At 31.1% G+C, this 22,056-nt stretch overlaps 1 protein-coding gene across 1 annotated transcript in view; it reads right to left on the reverse strand.

The window, feature by feature from the left end:
• Positions 1–3,745: 3,745 nt before the first annotated feature.
• LOC127736905 (WD repeat-containing and planar cell polarity effector protein fritz homolog) overlaps positions 3,746–22,056 on the reverse strand; it is a 34,522-nt gene continuing 16,211 nt past the window's right edge. Inside the window, exons 10-24 of the mRNA XM_052247469.1 lie at positions 21,045–21,145; positions 19,141–19,203; positions 18,583–18,682; positions 17,411–17,447; positions 15,791–15,861; positions 15,255–15,305; positions 14,914–14,985; positions 11,478–11,569; positions 10,889–10,990; positions 9,669–9,774; positions 8,596–8,710; positions 7,648–7,771; positions 5,182–5,245; positions 4,078–4,168; positions 3,746–3,837 (exon numbers count right to left, since the gene is read on the reverse strand). Coding sequence (XP_052103429.1) covers positions 3,746–3,837; positions 4,078–4,168; positions 5,182–5,245; positions 7,648–7,771; positions 8,596–8,710; positions 9,669–9,774; positions 10,889–10,990; positions 11,478–11,569; positions 14,914–14,985; positions 15,255–15,305; positions 15,791–15,861; positions 17,411–17,447; positions 18,583–18,682; positions 19,141–19,203; positions 21,045–21,145 — 1,281 coding nt within the window. The remainder of the gene's footprint in view (positions 3,838–4,077; positions 4,169–5,181; positions 5,246–7,647; positions 7,772–8,595; positions 8,711–9,668; positions 9,775–10,888; positions 10,991–11,477; positions 11,570–14,913; positions 14,986–15,254; positions 15,306–15,790; positions 15,862–17,410; positions 17,448–18,582; positions 18,683–19,140; positions 19,204–21,044; positions 21,146–22,056) is intronic.

A 22,056-nucleotide genomic window follows, 5' to 3' on the forward strand; every position in this document is an offset into this window, starting at 1 on the left:
AAGAAAAACAGACGAAAACACAAAAACTTAACACTGAGCAATGAACCTTGAAAATGAGGTCAAGGTCAAATAAATCCTGCGTAACTGACATATAGATCATAAAATATTTCCATACACCAAATATAGTTGAACTATTGCATATAGTATTAGAAAAAAAGACCAAAACTCAAAAACTTAACTTTGACCACTGAACCATGAAAATGAGGTCAAGGTAAGACGACACCTGCCAGCTAGACATGTACACCTTACAATCATTCCATACACCAAATATAGCTGACCTATTGCATGCAGTATTAGAAAGAAAGACCAAAACTCAAAAACTTAACTTTGACCACTGAACCATGAAAATGAGGTCAAGGTCAGATGACACCTGCCAGCTAGACATGTACACCTTACAATCATTCCATACACCAAATATAGTAGACCTATTGCATACAGTATAAGAAAAACAGACCAAAACACAAAAACTTAACTATAACCACTGAACCATGAAAATGAGGTCAAGGTCAGATGACACCTGCCAGTTGGACATGTACACCTTACAGTCCTTCCATACACCGAATATACTAGACCTATTGCTTATAGTATCTGAGATATGGACTTGACCACGAAAACTTAACCTTGTTCACTGATCCATGAAATGAGGTCGAGGTCAAGTGAAAACTGTCTGACAGGCATGAGGACCTTGCAAGGTACGCACATACCCAATATAGTTATCCTATTACTTATAATAAGAGAGAATTTAACATTACAAAAAATCTGAACTTTTTTTTCAAGTAGTCACTGAACCATGAAAATGAGGTCAAGGACATTGGACATGTGACTGACGGAAACTTCGTAACATGAGGCATCCATATACAAAGTATGAAGCATCCAGGTCTTCCATCTTCTAAAATATAAAGCTTTTAAGAAGTTAGCTAACGCCGCCGCCGCCGCCGCCGCCGTAGCCGCCGCCGCCGTAGCCGCCGCCGCCGCCGCCGGATCGCTATCCCTATGTCGAGCTTTCTGCGACAAAAGTCGCAGGCTCGACAAAAACCCTGTAACTCAGAAACGTAAAATCTAAAATTTATAAAAATCGAAAGGGAGCTCATGTCAATAGATATAAACAATTCACCACAATTTCTTGCAAGTTGGTGAAAGCATTCTTGAGTTATTGTCCGAAAACTGGAAAATCCCCCTTTTATTAATAAATAAAACCCCATAACTCGGAAACGTAAAATCTAAAATTTATAAAAAAACGAAAGGAAGCTCACGTCAATAGATATAAACAATTCACCAAAGTTTTATGCAAATTGGTTAAAGCGTTTTTGAGTTAATGTCCGACATGTTGACGACGGACAGACAGACGGACGGATGGACGGACAGAGGTATACCATAATACGTCCCGTAAACGGGCGTATAAAAACTGTATTTCTGCTTTGAAATAGGAATAGATTTCACTTCAGTCCATTTTCTAGAAGTTTGTCACCTGTTTTACCTTTTTTCATGATTTCATATGTGGTGCTACACCTCATCTATTGAAATTTTGATTTAAAAGTAATAAATATGGTATATTTCAGCAAAAATATTCATGGGCTAGTGGTGGCCCCACTGTTTATTAAAAAAAAACCTGTCTGTAAAGAAATTCACCAACATTTATGACATTACAAATTCATCACTAATGACACTATTGGTGAAAATCTTCTTTAACTGAAACAACTAGACATTTTAACATATGTTTTCATCACATTTTCACACCAATATGTAGTTAAAATTTTCAGATTTTAAAGGCCAAGTTATATTTTTATGAGTTAGTGAACCAGCTCTTTTGTCAAAAAATTGTCATTTAAGGGCAATATTTCATAAGAAGTCATCCAAAGGTTGTGGTCATATTGCCATTCTTGCAGATCTTGTATGCTGATTATTTTTGTTATTTATAGTTTCTACATATCTTTTATATTTTAAGATATGGGCAAAAATTTGAAAACTAGTCAAAAGTCGTCATTTAAAAGGGAAATAACTCATTTAAAGAGTCCCCCAATGGTTTTAGTCTAATTGGTATGTTTGTGGATTTGTATTGCTGATAATGATTGCTGTTTACAGATGCTACCTACCAACTGTAGTTTTGGAATGTAATAGGCAAACATTGGAAAATTAGTCATGAATCCTCATTTAAGAGCAATTGCTCCAATACCAAGTCCACCAATGGTTACAGACATAATGGTATATTAGTAGATCTTTCTATAGCTGAACCTTTTTGCTGTTTACAGTTTCCACTTATGTATTATAGTTTTTGAGATAATAGACAAACCTCGAAAAGTAGTAAAAAATAGTCTTTTAATGGCAGTACCTCCTATAAAGATTCATCTGACCTTTTTTCAAGAAATGGGTAGATCATATTATTTTGAGACTTTTTGTCCTTTCTGTTTTTCTATTTTTATTATGGTTTTTAAGTTATAATCAAATTAATGCATTTTCCCTTTGTGCTCTATTTTTAGTCATGGGGCCCTGTTGGTTGATTGGCAGGAACCAAAACCAAAATACTTAATACTTGATACTCTGTGGATCATCCCTCTTTAATTTGGTTGAAATTGATACAGTAAAGAATATTTTTTAAAACATTTATGATGACAGCAACATAGGATGCCAAGTGATGGCAAAGGGTCATGTGGCCCACAGGGCCAGGTGATCTAAAAAGAGCATTCTTTGAGAGTACACTTATATTAAATCTGTTTAAATGAGACAAAGTGTAAGCATGAAAAATGATTTTAATATGCTAAAGTGTATCGTTTTATATAAATAAAAGAAAAGAATTAACATATGTTTTAATTTTCATTGTAATTTTGAGCAATACTTACACATGACTAGATCTGTTTTCTCCATTTGCTATATTACCTCCCCTGTTGGCATTACTGTGATGTGAATTGAAGCCATTATGTACACCACCATTCCTTAAATCTCCATTAGACAAGTGTCCCTTTAAATGAAAAAAAAAATGGTTATATTTTATCTATTTGATCAAATCTTATCAAAACAAAGAAAATTCTAAACAGACTTGAAATTGAATAGAGATTTGTTATGTGCATTGCACAAGATGATGTCCTCCTGTACTGTGTATGACCTTGCTGTATGCAATCTACTGTTAAGTAAGCCCCAATATTTATAGATTGTAGGACAACATGATTTCATATCAGCAGGCTAAGTACTGTATGCTTGCTTTCAATAACCACAAGCATTATTGGACAAGGTATAGTTTAGTATTATTGCTTTTAAACGGTTTTGGTAATCTTTTATATTGTTATTATGGACAAAAGTACTATTCTTGAACTTATTTTTATTGTTGGTTCTTTGATGTATCTTAAAATTAGTCCACCGAGCAAGATTGAAAATGGTAAGGTTGAGATCTCATATAACTATTTTAACCCTGCCATATATTCCTGTTCCTATCCCAATTAAGGAACCTTGTCATTGGCTGGTTGACTTATGTCTTATCTTAATATCATTTTTTATTTGGAAAATTTGGTGTTGATGGCAGATCTTTGAAAGTTTCTGACCATTTTATGTAAGACTCTTGGTGATTAAGAGATTGGCATATTGTATAGACATATTATTAACAGTATCAATTGATGATTTGAACTTAACTGAGATTTTCATAAAATTGAACACTTGCAGTTATAAGTTAAAGCTGCTCTTGAAAACATTAAATTTTAAACCATCAGTTCCCCAACAATTTTAAAGTGCCTTCTTTTAAAAAAAACTTAACAATCTAATCTATATAAAATACCTCATTTTGATGTTGCTGGTTTAACTGGTGAAATCCATTATCCACAAAATCATCATCATAGTCATCAAATGAATCTGTGCAATATAAAACAATGTGGTATCCATCACCAACAACACTCAGTGCATATATAATTCATTTGATAATTGTGTAGTCTGTGAATCCAAAAACCATGTATGCAGATATAAAACCAATGCACTAGTTTGTGCTTTTTTCATTTTTTTCATGTGATGTCATTCAAATAAAAAGAAAAAATTACTTTGATCAAATACTTTAAATAAAGTAATCCATTTGTCTGAAAAGTAATATCAAATTACCCAATGATTCTGATTCAATCTGTTCTGCCTTCCTCTTCGCCACTTCTGCCAATGCTGTTTCTCCTTTATCTAATGCCATGTAATGTATATCCTATCAATAAGACAAATTTGAGTAAGGAACTGTATATCATTCGAGACATAAATAACTATATATGTTATTCAGCTTTGCTAAAGCATAAGTTGTCTCCATGGTGCACTTATACATACAATCTGTATTTAGAATAGAAACTTTAAGTCACTACTGTTTGTCCAATCTAAAGTAGATATAACTTATTATGTAGACAAGAATATAGATAAACAGTAATATTTTTCTCTTTTCTTGCTTCTTTGTTAGTACTCATTTTCACATTGTATAATAAGACACACAATTTTCATTCAAGGATAAGCTGTGAAGTTTTAATCCACACGAGAATGACCAACCCCTGAAGTCTTTTCTAAACACTTCTCAGTCAATAAACTCATCATAGATACAAGGATTTAAATTTTGTACTCCAGATGCATGTTTCGTCTACAAAGACTCATCAGTGACGCTTGAATCAAAAAAAGTTAAAAAGGCAAGTTAAAGTACAAAATTGAAGAGCATTGAGGACTTGCAATTCTGAAAGGTTTTGCCAAATACAGCTGAGTTAATCTATTCCTACGGTAGAAAATCCTTAGTATTTCGAAAAAATTATCTTACTCACAAACTCATGTAGTCAAAGACAACCAAATGTTTTTATTTTCATGTTCTTACATAGAAAATAAGAGCCAATTATTTATGCTTAAAGGAAAAGGGTAAATGGTCAAGGAGAGCTTATAATTTTTATAAATAATCAAGCAGATTTGAGTGATTGTCAATTATAGTGGGAAAATATCATATAAAACAAATGTATTATTAAAACTGTTTTGTTCTAATCATGCTCTGAAAGTATAAAACTGTTGTGTATGGAAACATGACTTGTTTTCAATATGTGTATCAGATCCATCATTTGTACCGTATTATCTTGATTTACTTGCTTGGAAATGTTCAACAATTCACTATTCATATTTTCTAACTGTTATTTTTTTATAAGAACCTTTTTGTATCATATTGACCTTTCCCTACCATTCTGTACCAATGCTTACCATAAATAAATCCCTTGAACCAATATCTACAGCCAATAAAAATGCCTTGTCAAATCTTGAGTACCTGTATAAGACATGAATATTAATTTTTGTTTTGTTTTGCATATCGCACTAACAGCAAACTGCATGTAGTGGAACTATTTTTTGAAGTCTTACAGTTTAATGTGACATCTTCGGATAAAAAACCTTGTCAAAATGTTTGTACTACATTACAATTAATTGTTTGCCAGATATAATTCATAATTAGTTGATGTTAACTCACAGCTATGCTCTTCAATGTACTGATGTAGTGCAACCAACATCAAGTAAATAATTCTGCTCAAACTAGTGTTAGGAACGGTCTTAAACTTAAAATTACAGTGAGGTCAGAGTTATGCTCCATGTTGAAGGCCTCACTGCAACTTTTAGATGAGAAAGTGTTTCTTTGCTTTCAGATTTTTTCATTTGCTTGAAGTGATTATGTGTCATTAATTGGTAAAAAACATCTTTTCTTTTCTATTATAGTATGGCTTATGCTACACATATTTCAGACAACCGCTAGGGTGAAATAACAGTAGACATTAGACATGCCCAAATTCCTGACCATAATATTTCTTGTGTTAGGTCGCATATCAGATCATTGACAAATTGAAATTTAGGAAAGAAGGTGATGTGTGCAAGTGGAACACATAGATGGTTAATAAGCTACATATAAGGATATTTTTCGTGCAAAATGTTTAAGAAATTTTTTATAGGAAACACTGAAAAGACTAGTTGTATCATGTCATTATTGCTTTGCATCACAGTGCGAAGCTATAAGTTTCATACAATATTCACGCCATCTTGGAATTATTACGTAACAAAGATCGGTTCTCATTGGTTGCCTTATGATTTTTGAAAAATTCTATTGGATAGAATGGGATATAAAATTGGGAACATGTACCAGACAGGAGAAGATATTAAATACAGAAAAATTCAATATGGGTATTCAAGATCTGATTCGATACCTGATTTATGAATAATTTTGCCTTTACTGGTTTACCTTGGTATATTGATTGATTGGTTGATTGGTGTTTATCGCCACTTTCAACACTATTGTGCTATTTTGTGGCAGTCAGTTTTTATTGGTGGAGGAAGCCGGAGTGCCCGGAGAGAACCACCCACCTTAGGTAGGAAAACTGACTAGGCGCGTCAAATTCATATACACTGTGTGAAGCTATAAGTTTCATTCGATATTCTGCCATCTTGAAATTATTTCTTATATATATAACAAATATCGGTTCTGATTGGCTGCATCACAATTTGGCTAAGGTTCCTTTGGCTACATTGAAATATAGACATATGTACCGGTACCACACAGGAGGAAATATCAAATGCGGCAGATAAGGAATATAATTACAGTATGTTTATTCAAGACACATTTTGACGTAATTTATGATAATGCAAAGCACTCCATACCTTTTTAGAAAGGTTAAACTTGGTTTACTTAGGTACATAAGAAAAAGATATTTTGCAAATATTGCTTAACACAGCTTAAACCTTTATGAACCCTTCAACTAAATATCAAAATATATATGTCAAATCATATCATATAAAGTTGTGATCGAGAAAAATACCAGTCCCAACCGATGCCTTTTTTTGTTCAAAAGACGCAACCCAAATTCAAACTTGATCTGTGTTTGTTGGTAATAAGCATTGTGTATAAGTTTTATAACATTTGGTTGAGGCAAACTAAAGACTAAAGTTAGAGTGTGAAAACGACAAATTTAGCAATTTTTCCATTTATAAAGGGACATAACTCGAGAACAGTGAAAGTGACGCCACCCAAATTCAAACTTGATCTGCATTTGGTGGTAATAAGCATTGAGTATAAGTTTTATAACATTTGGTTGAGGTAATCCAAATTCAAACTTGATTGAGGCAAAGTAAATTTACAGTGTGGAAACGGACGTACAGACGGACAAAGGTAAAACCTTAATACCCCCTCCGCCACGGCAGGACAGGGGCATAAAAAAGAAATGCAGGATAGTCACATTTTGAATAATAACAGTAATCTCCCTTTACACATAATTTTTCTTAAGGAAAAGCAACTGGTATTATGTTACAGATACAACTTCTATGTATTATATTATTTTATTAAAATAGAGATTTCTGCTTAATAGTAAGTCAATATCTTTATAACATTTATGTAGTAAATCAATCTTATAACCAAATATGGCAATTTCCTTTCGTATTTCAAATTGATATGTCTACATACTACGATGTTAGACAACAAACATTATTCCACTCACACACTGAAGAAGTTAAGAAATGATTCATTCAGTTAACAATCTATATAAACAAATGCCTAAGATGTTTTAAATCTTACTATTCTATATAAATTTTGAATGATGCTCAAAATAAATTGCAGATCTATTGAAATAATGCACTGAACTTCATAATTTTTACAAACATAAGCTATATCTCATAAAAAGTGTGTTGATATACCTGAGTAATTGGTGAAAGAACCGCCTAGCTAATCGACTGATAGGATCTCTATAGTCCATGATTGTTACTTCTGATAAAGGTCGCTTTGGTGCATAAAATGTCCCTAATGTTGACTCTAGCTGAGCTATGAAAATTAAATAAAACTTAATATAATTACACATTAACGTTGAAGCAGTAACATTTGATTTTAAGACATTAACATGAGGGTCTGTCTATTTTTTGTTTCGTGTTTGAAAAATATATTATTGTGGTAAACTAGGGTCATGATATATGAATATGAATCTAAGGTGAAACTTTTTAAACTGCTTGTGGCATGAACTCACCAAATATCATAAGTTATCATATACTCCAGAGAGAAGTACAGTGGAAACAGTTTCTTGGATTCAATAACAGACAGATAGACGGATCACTATATATATAGCTACTAGACTACCACCATATATAGATGGCAGGGTCCTAATTCAACTATATGCTAAAAAACACTTACAGAGCTACATCAATTGTTTATTCAGAACTTGGATATCGCATTAACCTTTCATTGAAGAAAATATTTTTTCCATATAAATAATTAATATTAATATTATAATTATTATACTTAATGCCACTGGCTACATAAAATTATGTCTTAATATAAATCTAATCAATCAATTAATCAATTAATCAATTAATCAATCATTCAATCAATCAACATAGTCCTAAAAAGTAAGACCGAATATAATTGATACAAGATTAATGGTCTTTTTTTTAATGAATGTATTGAGGCATCAGAAGGTGACATATCTCGGCACAACAAATGGCCTTCATCAGTGTCAGTCCCTTCCTTTTCAAAAAGGGTCATAAAACAATGAGTTCTTTGACTTGATATTTATTAAATTTGCTGGTTGACTGTTATTATATGTATATATAAATAACATTTTCCTCACAAAGATTTTTGAAACCACTACCTACCCTCTCTCTCTGCATTGAGTGGTTGTCTTAGTAAATGGTTTACAATAGCAGACAAACTTGAGTAACATACAGGACCTTCCATGTCCCAGTTCATAGCTTTTAGTAACTGTACTGCCTGTTTAAAATAAAGATAAAACATGAACTATGTAAGTCTGTTCACAGATTTATGTTAAACTAATTCATATTAAAGAATTAAATTGGTCAATACTGATCCATTAATTCCTTGAACCTTTTACAATCAAGTTACACTTCATCAACATGATCAATTAAAGTTTGTATGCAACAGTCTGTTACATGCCTTTTATTGACTTAGCATCATGTATCATTCATCTGAAAATACACTATGCTTATCATGCATAAGATGAGTTGCAACTTGAGAAGTGTGATGATGATTTTTTGTTTGTACACAGCCTCTGTGCATTAGTAAACTGATTATGAACTGAAACACCCATTTTGATCTGTACAGCACTCGAAAGACTGAACAATGAATATCAAGTCATGTACAGTCATTCAGTCAATTTTCAGTACTGTTCAGCCAATTCCCTTGCAGTCAACTAAAATCATTTCAGTATATAGCTATGTTCAGACTGTATAGTAGCTGTACAAAACAACAAAAAACTTGTCATCATCTCCCATTCAAAAGGGTTCCCTAAAGTTTGGAATGATTGATGTATCCATAAACCAAACATTTCTCAAAATTTTAGTATATTTACAACTTATGCATGTTGATCTTTGATTTATGACCGCAAAAAACTGACACTGAAATGTTGATCCTCAATCAGACAGACACTATTCCTCAGTGATATAACATTTTCTGGGAAAATCGCAACTCACTAAAAAAAGTGACGGTTTCTGAATATAAACTGATCATTGTTAATTTAAATGTTCCTACAACAAAATATAATAGTTTTACGTTATTGGTCAAATATTATTGTTTCAAACATTTTCCATCACATGTTAATGTATGATTTTGATAATATTTCCCAGAATGCATTAGATTATGAAATGGTGAATTCAAGCTATGAAAGACATACATTATTAAAAATTTCTTTCAATATTCAAACATTCCTCACCTCTTCTTCTTGCCTGTGTTTTAGGTACTCTTTGACTAATTCTAGTCCAGACAGTCTCTCTCTACTAATAACTCCTAGATGTAATATAAACACAACTGGAGGACCTCTACAATATAAAAAGTTAAGTTTAATGAAGATTAATATATATATACTGTAGAAAATGGCCAGGTTGCAATGTTACGATATTCTCCAATAAAGCAAAACTGAGGGAAATTAGAACCTCCCTTGAGATATAGGCCAAAACAGACAAAATCATTAAACTAGAGGCTCTAAAGAGCCTGTGTTCCTCACCTGCATCTTCAACAATAACCATTGTTTGATAAAAATCATCATGAAACGGCAATAATTCTATAAAGAGTAAACTGATAATTTCAGTCATGTTGACATATTTGTAGATCTTGTTTTGCTGATAATTTTTGCTATATAAAATTCGAGCTATTTATTATAGTTTTCAAAATAATAGGCAAAAACACAAAAATAGGTAAATATCATCATTTAAGAGCAATAAGGAGTCATCTGATGATTTCAGCCAGTGAGAACTCTTTGTTGAAAACTTATAATAGTTGATTACACAAAACAAGTACCTTTTTTAGACCCTGTCCATTGATCCCTGTGATACTATACATACTTTCAGTCTGATTTTCAGGCCATGCATCCAGCCAAAAAACTTGATTAAACATGATAAAGATTTCATAAAATTGATACAGATGAAAGAAGAATTTAATAAGGGAATTCTAATTTGATTTTTTACTACCTTGAGAAATTGTGAAGTAAATATTTATTTAAAATTTGTATATAAAATACTGTGAACCAATTTATTTTTGCGGATACTTCATTTCGCTTTAAGCCCATTCTTGCAATTTCAAATTAATTTGATTTAGTTAAATAAAGAAAGATCCAAGTTTTACATAATCGAGATGATTTATATTCACATTATTTTTCTACTCACGAAAGTTGCAAAAAATAAAGGCTTGCAAAAATTAGTTGGTTTACAGTAAACGTGGATACGGTGTGAAGGTAACATAGATGTCTGAAAGCACACATTCACCAAAAAGAACATCAAGTGCTGATCACAGAGCATATAAACTTCAACTTCCTCATTTACCTGGCTATATATTAAAATGACATGGAGAAACCATGACAGTCAAGAGTTTCCAGAATATTGACTATCTATAAACTAAATAATATTAAAATTTCCATATCTCAGTATATTGCTATACCTGTCAAAATGCATGTACATAGCATCAGTGTAGTCACCATTCCATTCTACAGACTTTGGATCATATAAACACCATTTAATATCCTTTAATGTGTAGGGAACCCTGCAAAATATGTAAATGACTTTAAAATTTGCATGCAGGATAAGTGACAAAAAAAAACCTTTGACACCAAATTTCACAATTTATTTTATCTTATTTTTTTGTTGTAAATTTTAAAAATTAAATGTTATAAAGTAAATAATATGGTTGAGAAAATGAATGCCCCTCCAAAATATCCTCAACAATCTTCGAAGAAGTGTAAAAGTATGATCTTAAAGGGAGGATATCAAAATCTTCACAGCAAGGAAACAAATAAAGTAAGAAGATATTTCCTCAGTAAAAGTAGTAATTCAAAAGGTTTATCAAACTGCATGTCAGTAAGACTGACAAGACTTTTTTCCACACGGGAAAGGTCAGTGCAAACATCTGTTATATGTCATCTCCCACTTTTCATAGACTTAAAGCTGCTTCTCTTTAAAATAACGTATAATATGTGTACTATTACATTCACAAATCTTAAAGCTAATATAAATCTATAATCATATCTTACTTAAAATATTTGCCTATAGGTAGAATTCTATGTGTACATGGATCTTCTGACACCAACTGTATTTTCAGGGGAGATAATGCCATATCAAAAACCTGTAACAAGCAAGTTATAATAGCTTTCTGAATTGAATTTACATGCTGCAGTATCTTCTGCTATATAACTGTTATGAGATTGTACATATTGACTGAGAGCAAATTTGTAGAATAAAAATGCTGAATGTACAAACCAATGTGAAACGTACAATAAACCAAACAAAATTATAGCAATTTTAATGTCTAAACTTTTGATTGAGTAAAATGCATACCTGTCAACCTATGAAAATGAAAATGCAGGTCATGACCTGCATTGAAGAAGAAAATCTCAGGTCATAATGCCTACGAACTTTTTTCAGCTGAATTTAAGTATTCAGGGGACATTTCTTTATATCTTAAATCAAACAGTTTCCAAAGCATGTCAACATGGTTAAGTATAAACTAAAAAATAATTAAAAACTTTAATTTAATTTTTTCACTATATTTATAAGCCATTGATACATTAATATATTATTTTGGTCAATTCCAGCCAAGCCATACCCCTTCTTCTTTTTTAGTTAATAGTTTTTTTATCAATACACCAGCCAATTCCTTCATATATAGTATGTATCAAGTTTTGTTGCTTTTAACAATAGTCCATTAAGGTAATTGATATTGATATATAATAAACAAAAAAATAAGCATTTAAAGAAGGTAGAGATAAAAAAAAAAAAATATATTAATTTTTTAATTGTTTTAAGGTATAAAAATAAAGAAATTAATATTCTGATTTGTATTTGCATTCAATTTGCCTTAGATTTAAACTTTTTACAAAAAAAAAAAAAACATAATTCTAAGGAGTATATTGTGAAAAAGAGATGCGAAAGATACCAGAGGGACATTCAAAATCATAAGTCGCAAATAAACTGACAACGCCATGGCTAAAAAAGAAAAAGACAAACAGACAAACAATAGTACACAAAACACAATACAGAAAAATAAAGACTAAGCAACACAAACCCCACCAAAAACTGAGGGTGATCTCAGGTGCTCCAGAAGGGTAAGCAGATCCTGCTCCACATGTGGCACCCGTTGTTTTGCTCATGTTAGTACAAACCCGGTAATAAGTCTAATTCGATAGGTCGCATTGGGGAAAAGGGGACAGGATTGTAGTTACGACATTAGGAACATATCTGCTATCATCTGTGAAACGGATATTCCATAACGGTTAACCAACTCGTGATTACGTCTGTAAAAACTTACGAAGGGATGATTTCAACTTCACCACTTGGAACTCTTGGTTTAATAGCTTCCTTGTGAGCAGCAACCCTCTATCAAGGAAATCATGATAGGAAATACAAGCCCTGGAACATCGTAGCAACTGGGAGATATATACTCTATATGCTGGAATGCTGTTACATAATAAACTGTTATCACAGAGATATGTCTCGCCTTTTTGTAATTTTGATAATGCAAATGTTGAAATTAAAATTGCAATACTTTAACATGTAAGTAATGCAAATATTCAAAGTCGATGAACCATGACTGAAGGTACATGGCTAAACAATCTCCATGGAATGAGATGTGCCAATGCTAATACAACTGCATACCAAATACCATTGACTTATTATAAGTCGTTCCCTTTAAACAAACCTAAACACAAACATTAACTTGTAAACTATGTAAAATTTTCAAAGTCAATGAACCATGATCAGGGTGGGGCTATATAATCTCCACGGAAACGATACTTGCAAATGCCAATAAATTTGCATACCAAATATCAATGACTTAACATAAGCAGTTCGTCTTAAACTGATCTAATCACGAACTAATACATGTAAACTAAGCAAACGTTTCAAAGTAAATAGACCATGACTGAGGGGGCGGGGCCAAATATTCTCCATGGAAATGAGATGTGCTAATGCTTATACAACTGAACACCAATTATCATTGGCCTACCACTAATGGTTCCCCTTGAACTGACCTAATCACAAACTAATACATGTAAATTTAGCAAAATTTTCAAAGTCTATAGACCATGACTAAAGGGGGGGGAGCCAAATAATCTCCATGGAAATGAGATATGACCATGCTTATACAACTGCATACCAAATATCATTGACCTACCACTAGTGATTCCCCATAAATTGAACTAATCACAAACTAATACATGCTAACTATGAAAAGTTTCAAAGTCAATAGACCTTGACTGAGGGGGCGGGGCCAAATAATCTCCATGGTAATGAGATGTGCCAATGCTAATACAACTGCATACCAAATATCATTGACCTATCACTATTGGTTCACCATCAACTAGACCTAATCACAAACTAATACATTGTTGACGCCGCCGCTGCCGGAAACAGCATACCTATGTCTCGCTTTTTGACTTCGTCAAGGCGAGACAAAAATGGAAAGTTCACAATTGGGAAGCTGAAATCATCTCTTTTGTCGTAAAGTTTTGTTTTCAACCGACCCTCATTGTCAATTTCTAGATGTAAGTCAAGATATGAGGCAGACTTAACTGTATCTGTTGTATCCTTTATCTCAAGTTCTAGATGTAAGTCAAGATATGAGGCAGACTTAACTGTATCTGTTGTATCCTTTATCTCAAGTTCGAAAGGTGAAAAAAAAGGGAAGTAACTCAAATTTATTGTCAAACAACTTTGAAATCCACAAATTATTCATGACCTTAAGCTAAGGTAATTGGTGTTAATCAACAGTGTGTTTGACACCAAAGCTGTCATTTGAAGCCATGCACTTAATGGGTCATTTAATTTGACAGTTAACACAGCTAGTTAAGCTTCCTGTCCAGGAAGAATTACAAATTTGCTGGTATTCTAAAGGAAAATCACGTATGAAATCAGTCTAAAGGCTCAAGAATCCCGGTGAAAACGGATCATTTTCAGAATTCCTGGGTTATTTAATGACACAGCGGGTATTTAAAACATCTTCCCAATCTTCATTCAAATTCTTCATCTATTTACACCAATTGAGCTTTATCCTTTCTGGGTTTTTTTATACAGTTAATCTTGCTTGCTACAATTAAGACGTAGACATAAGCCTTAACCATTAAGAGGTCAGATAGTGGGAAATTCCATCTTTCTTTAATGTGGTTTAAACTGATTCATTTAAGTTCTTTTAGAATAAGCAATTCTTCTTAAACATTAATTTTTTTCTAAAAGACATTAAATTAATTTAAATATTAAAATATTTTGTATTGAAAACAGTTTCTTCATTGTATGAAAACAAAGACTTCAGTTCAAAAACACTTTGTGCAATTCATAAAATAATTTAAACATGTTAAAGGCAAACTATAATTGTTAATGCAATGAAAATTAATAAAATCTATAAAATCATGACAATTTTATTTTTCTATAGGACTGATTGATCTACATTTTGCTGCCATTGCTATCTCACTTTACCTGAATATCTCCTCTAGCACCCACTACAAAAAATACTGTTCCTGTAGGATGCCACGATATGGAGGCTGGTATCTGTAAACAAATAATGTATTATTCCGATGTTTATACACCATTTATTTCTATTTCACAGGCACATGTACTTGACATTAAATTTATAAACAAAATATAAACATGGTTTTTTTATATGTATTCTATATACACAATTAGACATTGATGTTTAGATACCCCACATACTTTTGTACTTGTATATCTGAAAAGCGATATTTCTCATTTGAAGATTTGTATAACAATATGTGAAATGTAATTTCTGTATCTAGATGTTTTGATTATACACAACTCACCAATGCAGCCCTGACAAAAAATGTAGACTTCCTCCCTTCATCATATAGTACCTAAAATAAAATAAAAATATTTTACTTAGACACTGAACCTTCATATTCAAGATAGATTAATTCTAGAAAGACTGGAGAGTCTGTGGAGTGCAAAAGACATAGATTCAACACAAACTCACTGTACTTGAAGGTTTTAATAGTGATGTCAATAAAGTATTAACTATTATATAAACTGACAATGGTTTTAAATATTTACACATTGAAGATTACCCTATGTTGCCTCAACTTCTATATAATGAAATAGTATGAAAGAAAGGCATTCTGAATTTACATCCTTAAACATAAATACAAATATTCTATAGCCAAATTTGCCATGAAAGCTACTTCAGTCTGTTTTCTCACCATATTATATCAATGTACATACTTCTGAACTAATATTTCTACAAAAAGATCTCTGAAAGCTCTGAATGTGCTGATACAGCAAATGTTGTTACCTTTAACTATACAATTCACAATTCTCTATATCTGAGTAAAATCATACATACAATAGAACCATCAGCACAGCCAAGAACCAATTTATCTTCTAAATGATTTCTACTTAAACAAGTTACATGACCTGAAATTTGAAAAAAAAAAATATGTCTGTAAATCATTTACTAGTATCAAGATTGGATGCCTTGAATTAGGCAAGTTTTTCTTTATTAAAAAAAGAAAACAAAATATAACAAGTTCATGGCTTTCAACATTTGATTCCAGAAAATACAATATCTTTTCAGTCATTCAACCTGATAACTTTTTTCTTTCTTTAGTATAGTTTGAGTGAATCATTCAGTAAACATTTAGACATAAATAGTACCTTTATAGTACTCATTTCATAAGGTAACTGAAAAGAATTAAAAGATATGAAACATTTGCAATGGATGTTTGCTTCTATAAAGCAATATTATTTTATTATTGGTATTAAAGCCTGAAGTTTAACAGCAGTCTTTGAAAGTGGGTCAGACTAATTAAGCCCTTACTATTAAAGTTATGTTCGACTGTTGTTTAATTATAGGTCTGACTGAGTTAAGGCCTTATTAAGCATATATTTTAAAACAATATGAATGTACACATATTGTGCTAAGAATAACCCACTCTTATTTCAAAGTATAAGGAAACAGTATGTATGTGTCTGACAAGCACTAACACATTATAACTAATCACTGTCAAGCTGCTGACCAAATATGAAATCATTCTGTTCAGAGGTACTAGAGAAATGTGAGATGAAATATTTTAACTTCTTTCAACAAGTGAAAATTCAAAGTATTGGTAAATAGGAAGAAAGCATCAGACAGATCCTCATAGTGCTAACATATTACACATCAGACAGATCCTAATAGTGCTAACATATTACTTATCAGAGAGATCCTCATAGTGCTAACATATTACTTATCAGACAGATCCTCATAGTGCTAACATATTACACATCAGACAGATCCTCATAGTGCTAACATATTACACATCAGATGGATCCTAATAGTGCTAACATATTACTTATCAGACAGATCCTCATAGTGCTAACATATTACTTATCAGACAGATCCTCATAGTGCTAACATATTACACATCAGACAGATCCTCATAGTGCTAACATATTACACATCATCACTTTTAAGCTACTAAGTTGTTGACCAAACATGAAGTCATTCTGTTCAGTAGAACCTGAGAAAAGTGTGACAGAAACATTTGCTAGAAAAGCAGAAGAAAGTACGGAAGGACTGACAAGCTAAATGCAATATAGGATTATAATTTTCCACATTACAGTTCAGACTGAATTAAGTCCTTGTTCGGCTCAGTTTAATTGTTGTAGACATTTTGGGTCTGATTGAATAAGTCCTTGTTAAGCTCAATAATATACAATATATATATATGTGTTTGTTAAAATATATTTGCTCTTATGTAATTGTTCCAAATCAGAAAGGAAGAATGTTGAGTTTTAAGTACTTCAAAACTAAGTTAACCCTACTGCATTTATACCAGACCCAATACAGGACCCTTAACATATTCTGTTTCTCATTGGAGATAATCTTCCTTTTAAAAGATTTATGGTGGGTACAGTTTCAATCACTTCATGATTCACTACCCTTTTACCATGAAATAATCATTTTGCATATGTTTAAACTTACTTTTAAGTGGAATGGCAATATTTGAAATTCTCTGAATCTGCAATAATAATAATCATTACTTTATTTTTCAACAACACAATTCATATGATTTACTTTAAGCAAATAAATCAATGTGGCAAAAAGGCATCAGTGAACGACTTCATGCCCATGTAGATATATCTATAAATCATTTGTAAGTCATAATTATTTTTTCAGCTATATATAAATACTTTCTCAAAAGCTTTAGAATCTTTTATTTCAAAACTGACAAATCCTAAAAGAGAGGCGAAAGATACCAAAGGGACATGCAAAAGAAGAAAAAGACCATAAAAGCTGTATATGTTTAAAAAATCTTTTTTTTTTGGAGTAAAGATTGATATATATATATATATACTTATTTCTTATTGTAGCATATTTCTCACCTACTAAAAATTATACTTGTTCTTCATATAAATATTTCTAATGTTACAAAAATAGCATGGTGAACTAATATTCAGAAAAATATTTTCAAGGTTTATAGGTGAACCCTGTTATGGAGACATGTACATCTATAAATGATCCTATAGACCAAATCTTTTTGATTTATTACTCATAGTACAGTAGAACCTGACATAATCACAACTACAGGCTCCATAGAGCCTGAATAGCTTATCTGGTGAAAAATATTGCCATATTGATATTTATGTTCCAAGCAGGAAAAAATTAATTACCTTTCCTTGAATTATCTCATAGGTAGAAGTGTGAGCTGTTGTCTCACCACCACCACTATGAGACTTACCTTTCCTTGAATTATCTCATAGGTAGAAGTATGAGCTGTTGTCTCACCACCACCACTCTAAGAATTACCTTTCCTTGAATTATCTCATAGGTAGAAGTATGAGCTGTTGTCTCACCACCACCACTCTAAGACTTACCTCTTACCTTGAATAATCTCATATGTAGAAGTATGAGCTGTTGTCTCACCACCATCACCACTCTGAAACTTACCTTTCCTTGAATTATCTCATAGGTAGAAGTATGAGCTGTTGTCTCACCACCACCACTCTAAGACTTACCTCTTTCCTTGAATAATCTCATATGTAGAAGTATGACCTGTTGTCTCACCGCCACCACTCTGAGACTTACCTTTCCTTGAATAATCTCATAGGTAGAAGTATGAGCTGTTGTCTCACTGCCACCACTCTGAGACTTACCTTTCCTTGAATTATCTCATATGTAGAAGTATGAGCTGTTGTCTCACCACCACCACTCTGAGACTGCTCTAAAGTGAAAAATCTGTGTGGTTGTAAACAGCTGTAAAATACGCATCATAAGTCATAAAATGAAATTCTGTTTCTCAAGTAAAACATTCAAACTGGGTCACTACTGCCTACCAAATAGTTCACTAGTTTTGCTTAATCATAATGAAATTTTCAAATATATAATTTACATCCAGTTTCCAATAGCTATTTTATGCTAAAAAATTTGTCTTGCTGTTAACATTCAAGATACAAAAAATATTTGGTAAAATCTATGGTTTTTTAAAAGAGTAATAGAAATGGTGTTTTCATTCTTCGAAGGAGTATTATTTATCAAACTAGATAAAATTGATGTCATCTTTGCAACTTAATATTAGTGAATCATTATTTCTATACTAATTCTGAACTAGATGAGAAAAACTTAAATATTCCTTCTTGTTCCTATTAAAGAATATATAGTTAACACAATTGAAACTGAACTTGAATAATAAAATCTAAGAAATAATGACCTACCTAAAGCTTGCATGAAATGGATCACACTCTGTCCTATTGTAAGCCAATAAGTCTATATTTGGCCTGAAAATACAATTTAATAGTTGTAACTTTTGTTATTTTTCAAAAATGCTAAGCAAATAATTAGTTTTCTATTTATCATTTTCATAACTGCAAAAATATCTACACATAAACAAGCAATTTTTAGATGCTGTGTTAATCAATATTAAATCACTAAACATTAAGAACTTGTTAAATCAAGGACCTGAATATCTCAGATTGATTTATTTAGAGGTCTTATTTTCAGTCTTACAAAAATATTTTTGCTTGATGAAAATTATTTTATTTAACCTCATATATTGAAGAGAATGATTTCATATTTGGATGACTACACTCAATTTCTTTTGTTAATAAAAAGATTTATTAAACCCACCAATGTATTGATGGAACTATCAGATCTTTTGTTAATAAAAAGATTTATTAAACCTACCCATGTATTGATAGAACTATCAGATATTTTGTCAATAAAAGATTTATTAAACCTACCCATGTATTGATAGAACTATCAGATCTTTTGTCAATAAAAGATTTATTGAACCTACCCATGTATTGATAGAACTATCAGATTTTTTGTCAATAAAAGATTTATTAAACCTACCCATGTATTGATAGAACTATCAGATCTTTTGTCAATAAAAGATTTATTACACCTACCCATGTATTGATAGAACTATCAGATATTTTGTCAATAAAAGATTTATTAAACCTACCCATATATTGATAGAACTATCAGATCTTTTGTCAATAAAAGATTTATTAAACCTACTCATGTATTGATAGAACTATCAGATATTTTGTCAATAAAAGATTTATTAAACCTACCCATGTATTGATAGAACTATCAGATCTTTTGTCAATAAAAGATTTATTAAACCTACCCATGTATTGATAGAACTATCAGATATTTTGTCAATAAAAGATTTATTAAACCCACCAATGTATTGATAGAACTATCAGATATTTTGTCAATAAAAGATTTATTAAACCTACCCATGTATTGATAGAACTATCAGATCTTTTGTCAATAAAAGATTTATTAAACCTACCCATGTATTGATAGAACTATCAGATCTTTTGTCAATAAAAGATTTATTAAACCTACCCATGTATTGATAGAACTATCAGATATTTTGTCAATAAAAGATTTATTAAACCTACCCATGTATTGATAGAACTATCAGATATTTTGTCAATAAAAGATTTATTAAACCTACCCATGTATTGATAGAACTATCAGATCTTTTGTCAATAAAAGATTTATTAAACCTACCCATGTATTGATAGAACTATCAGATATTTTGTCAATAAAAGATTTATTAAACCCACCAATGTATTGATAGAACTATCAGATATTTTGTCAATAAAAGATTTATTAAACCTACCCATGTATTGATAGAACTATCAGATCTTTTGTCAATAAAAGATTTATTAAACCTACCCATGTATTGATAGAACTATCAGATCTTTTGTCAATAAAAGATTTATTAAACCTACCCATGTATTGATACAACTATCAGATATTTTGTCAATAAAAGATTTATTAAACCTACCCATGTATTGATAGAACTATCAGATCTTTTGTCACCCATGTATTGATAGAACTATCAGATATTTTGTCAATAAAAGATTTATTAAACCTACCCATGTATTGATAGAACTATCAGATATTTTGTCAATAAAAGATTTATTAAACCTACCCATGTATTGATAGAACTATCAGATCTTTTGTCAATAAAAGATTTATTAAACCTACCCATGTATTGATAGAACTATCAGATCTTTTGTCAATAAAAGATTTATTAAACCTACCCATGTATTGATAGAACTATCAGATCGTTTGTCAATAAAAGATTTATTACACCTACCCATGTATTGATAGAACTATCAGATTTGCTCTGTCTCTATCAGTAGACATAGGACTCCATGGCCATGCTTCAATACTGGAGGTTGGCCACCAAACTAAAACCTAAAATCATCAACTGTTCATTAACAATTTAAAACCAATATCTTAACAATATGTTGAATTGTTATCATCCTCAAAATGCATGTTATTTTATCACTGGATATTGAGCAGCCATCAATCAATCAATTATACATATATTCTATTAAATGTAACTTCATAAATCACATAAGATGTTTAATTTTTAATTTTGATTATATACTCTACGTTGTGATAGTTTGCCATTGTAAAAATAGAGAGGGAAAACTTTTGAAAAATATAAAACTTAGCAATCAATCACTTTTAAGAAGAAATAATCCATAGGATAATGTTCCCAATGTGTTTCTAATTGAGAAACATGTATTTCACTTATTTAAGGCAAAGTATACATAATTGGGGGTATTTAAAATTTTATGAATTGTTGTATGTATTGAGAACTCTAGATCTTTAAACTGCATCTGAATACCGATAGAAAATAGAGATATGGTATTGCTGAGAACACCACATTCATTTTTAATGTTTAAATCATTTAAGTTTGAGTAATGTATGAAAAAAATGAAAGTTTACAATTTAGCAGTACTACATGTAGTCACCCTTATTTTGTCATTTTTATTCTTTTTTCACTCTATATACAGAGACTATTTCAATTCTTCTGCAAAATGAATACTTTGACCTCTTAATATTATATTTAAAAAACAGAAATGTTCACAGCAAAATCATATCATTTTTAAACCAAAGTCTGTGGTCATAAATTTGAGAAATTGCAATTTAAAGTAAAACACTGCATTTTTTGGCAGCATTTTACATATATTTTTAAATCTAATAATATTTTTAAATCTAATAATATTTTTAAATCTAATAATATTTTCTTATTGTTTCTTTATTTGAATTTATAACTGCTACAATATTTTTTTTTTTATGCATTTGCAATTCAATGA

The sequence above is a fragment of the Mytilus californianus genome, unplaced genomic scaffold (genome assembly GCF_021869535.1).
Source record: "Mytilus californianus isolate M0D057914Y unplaced genomic scaffold, xbMytCali1.0.p SCAF_4, whole genome shotgun sequence".
In the NCBI taxonomy this organism is placed as follows: Eukaryota; Metazoa; Mollusca; class Bivalvia; order Mytilida; family Mytilidae; genus Mytilus; species Mytilus californianus.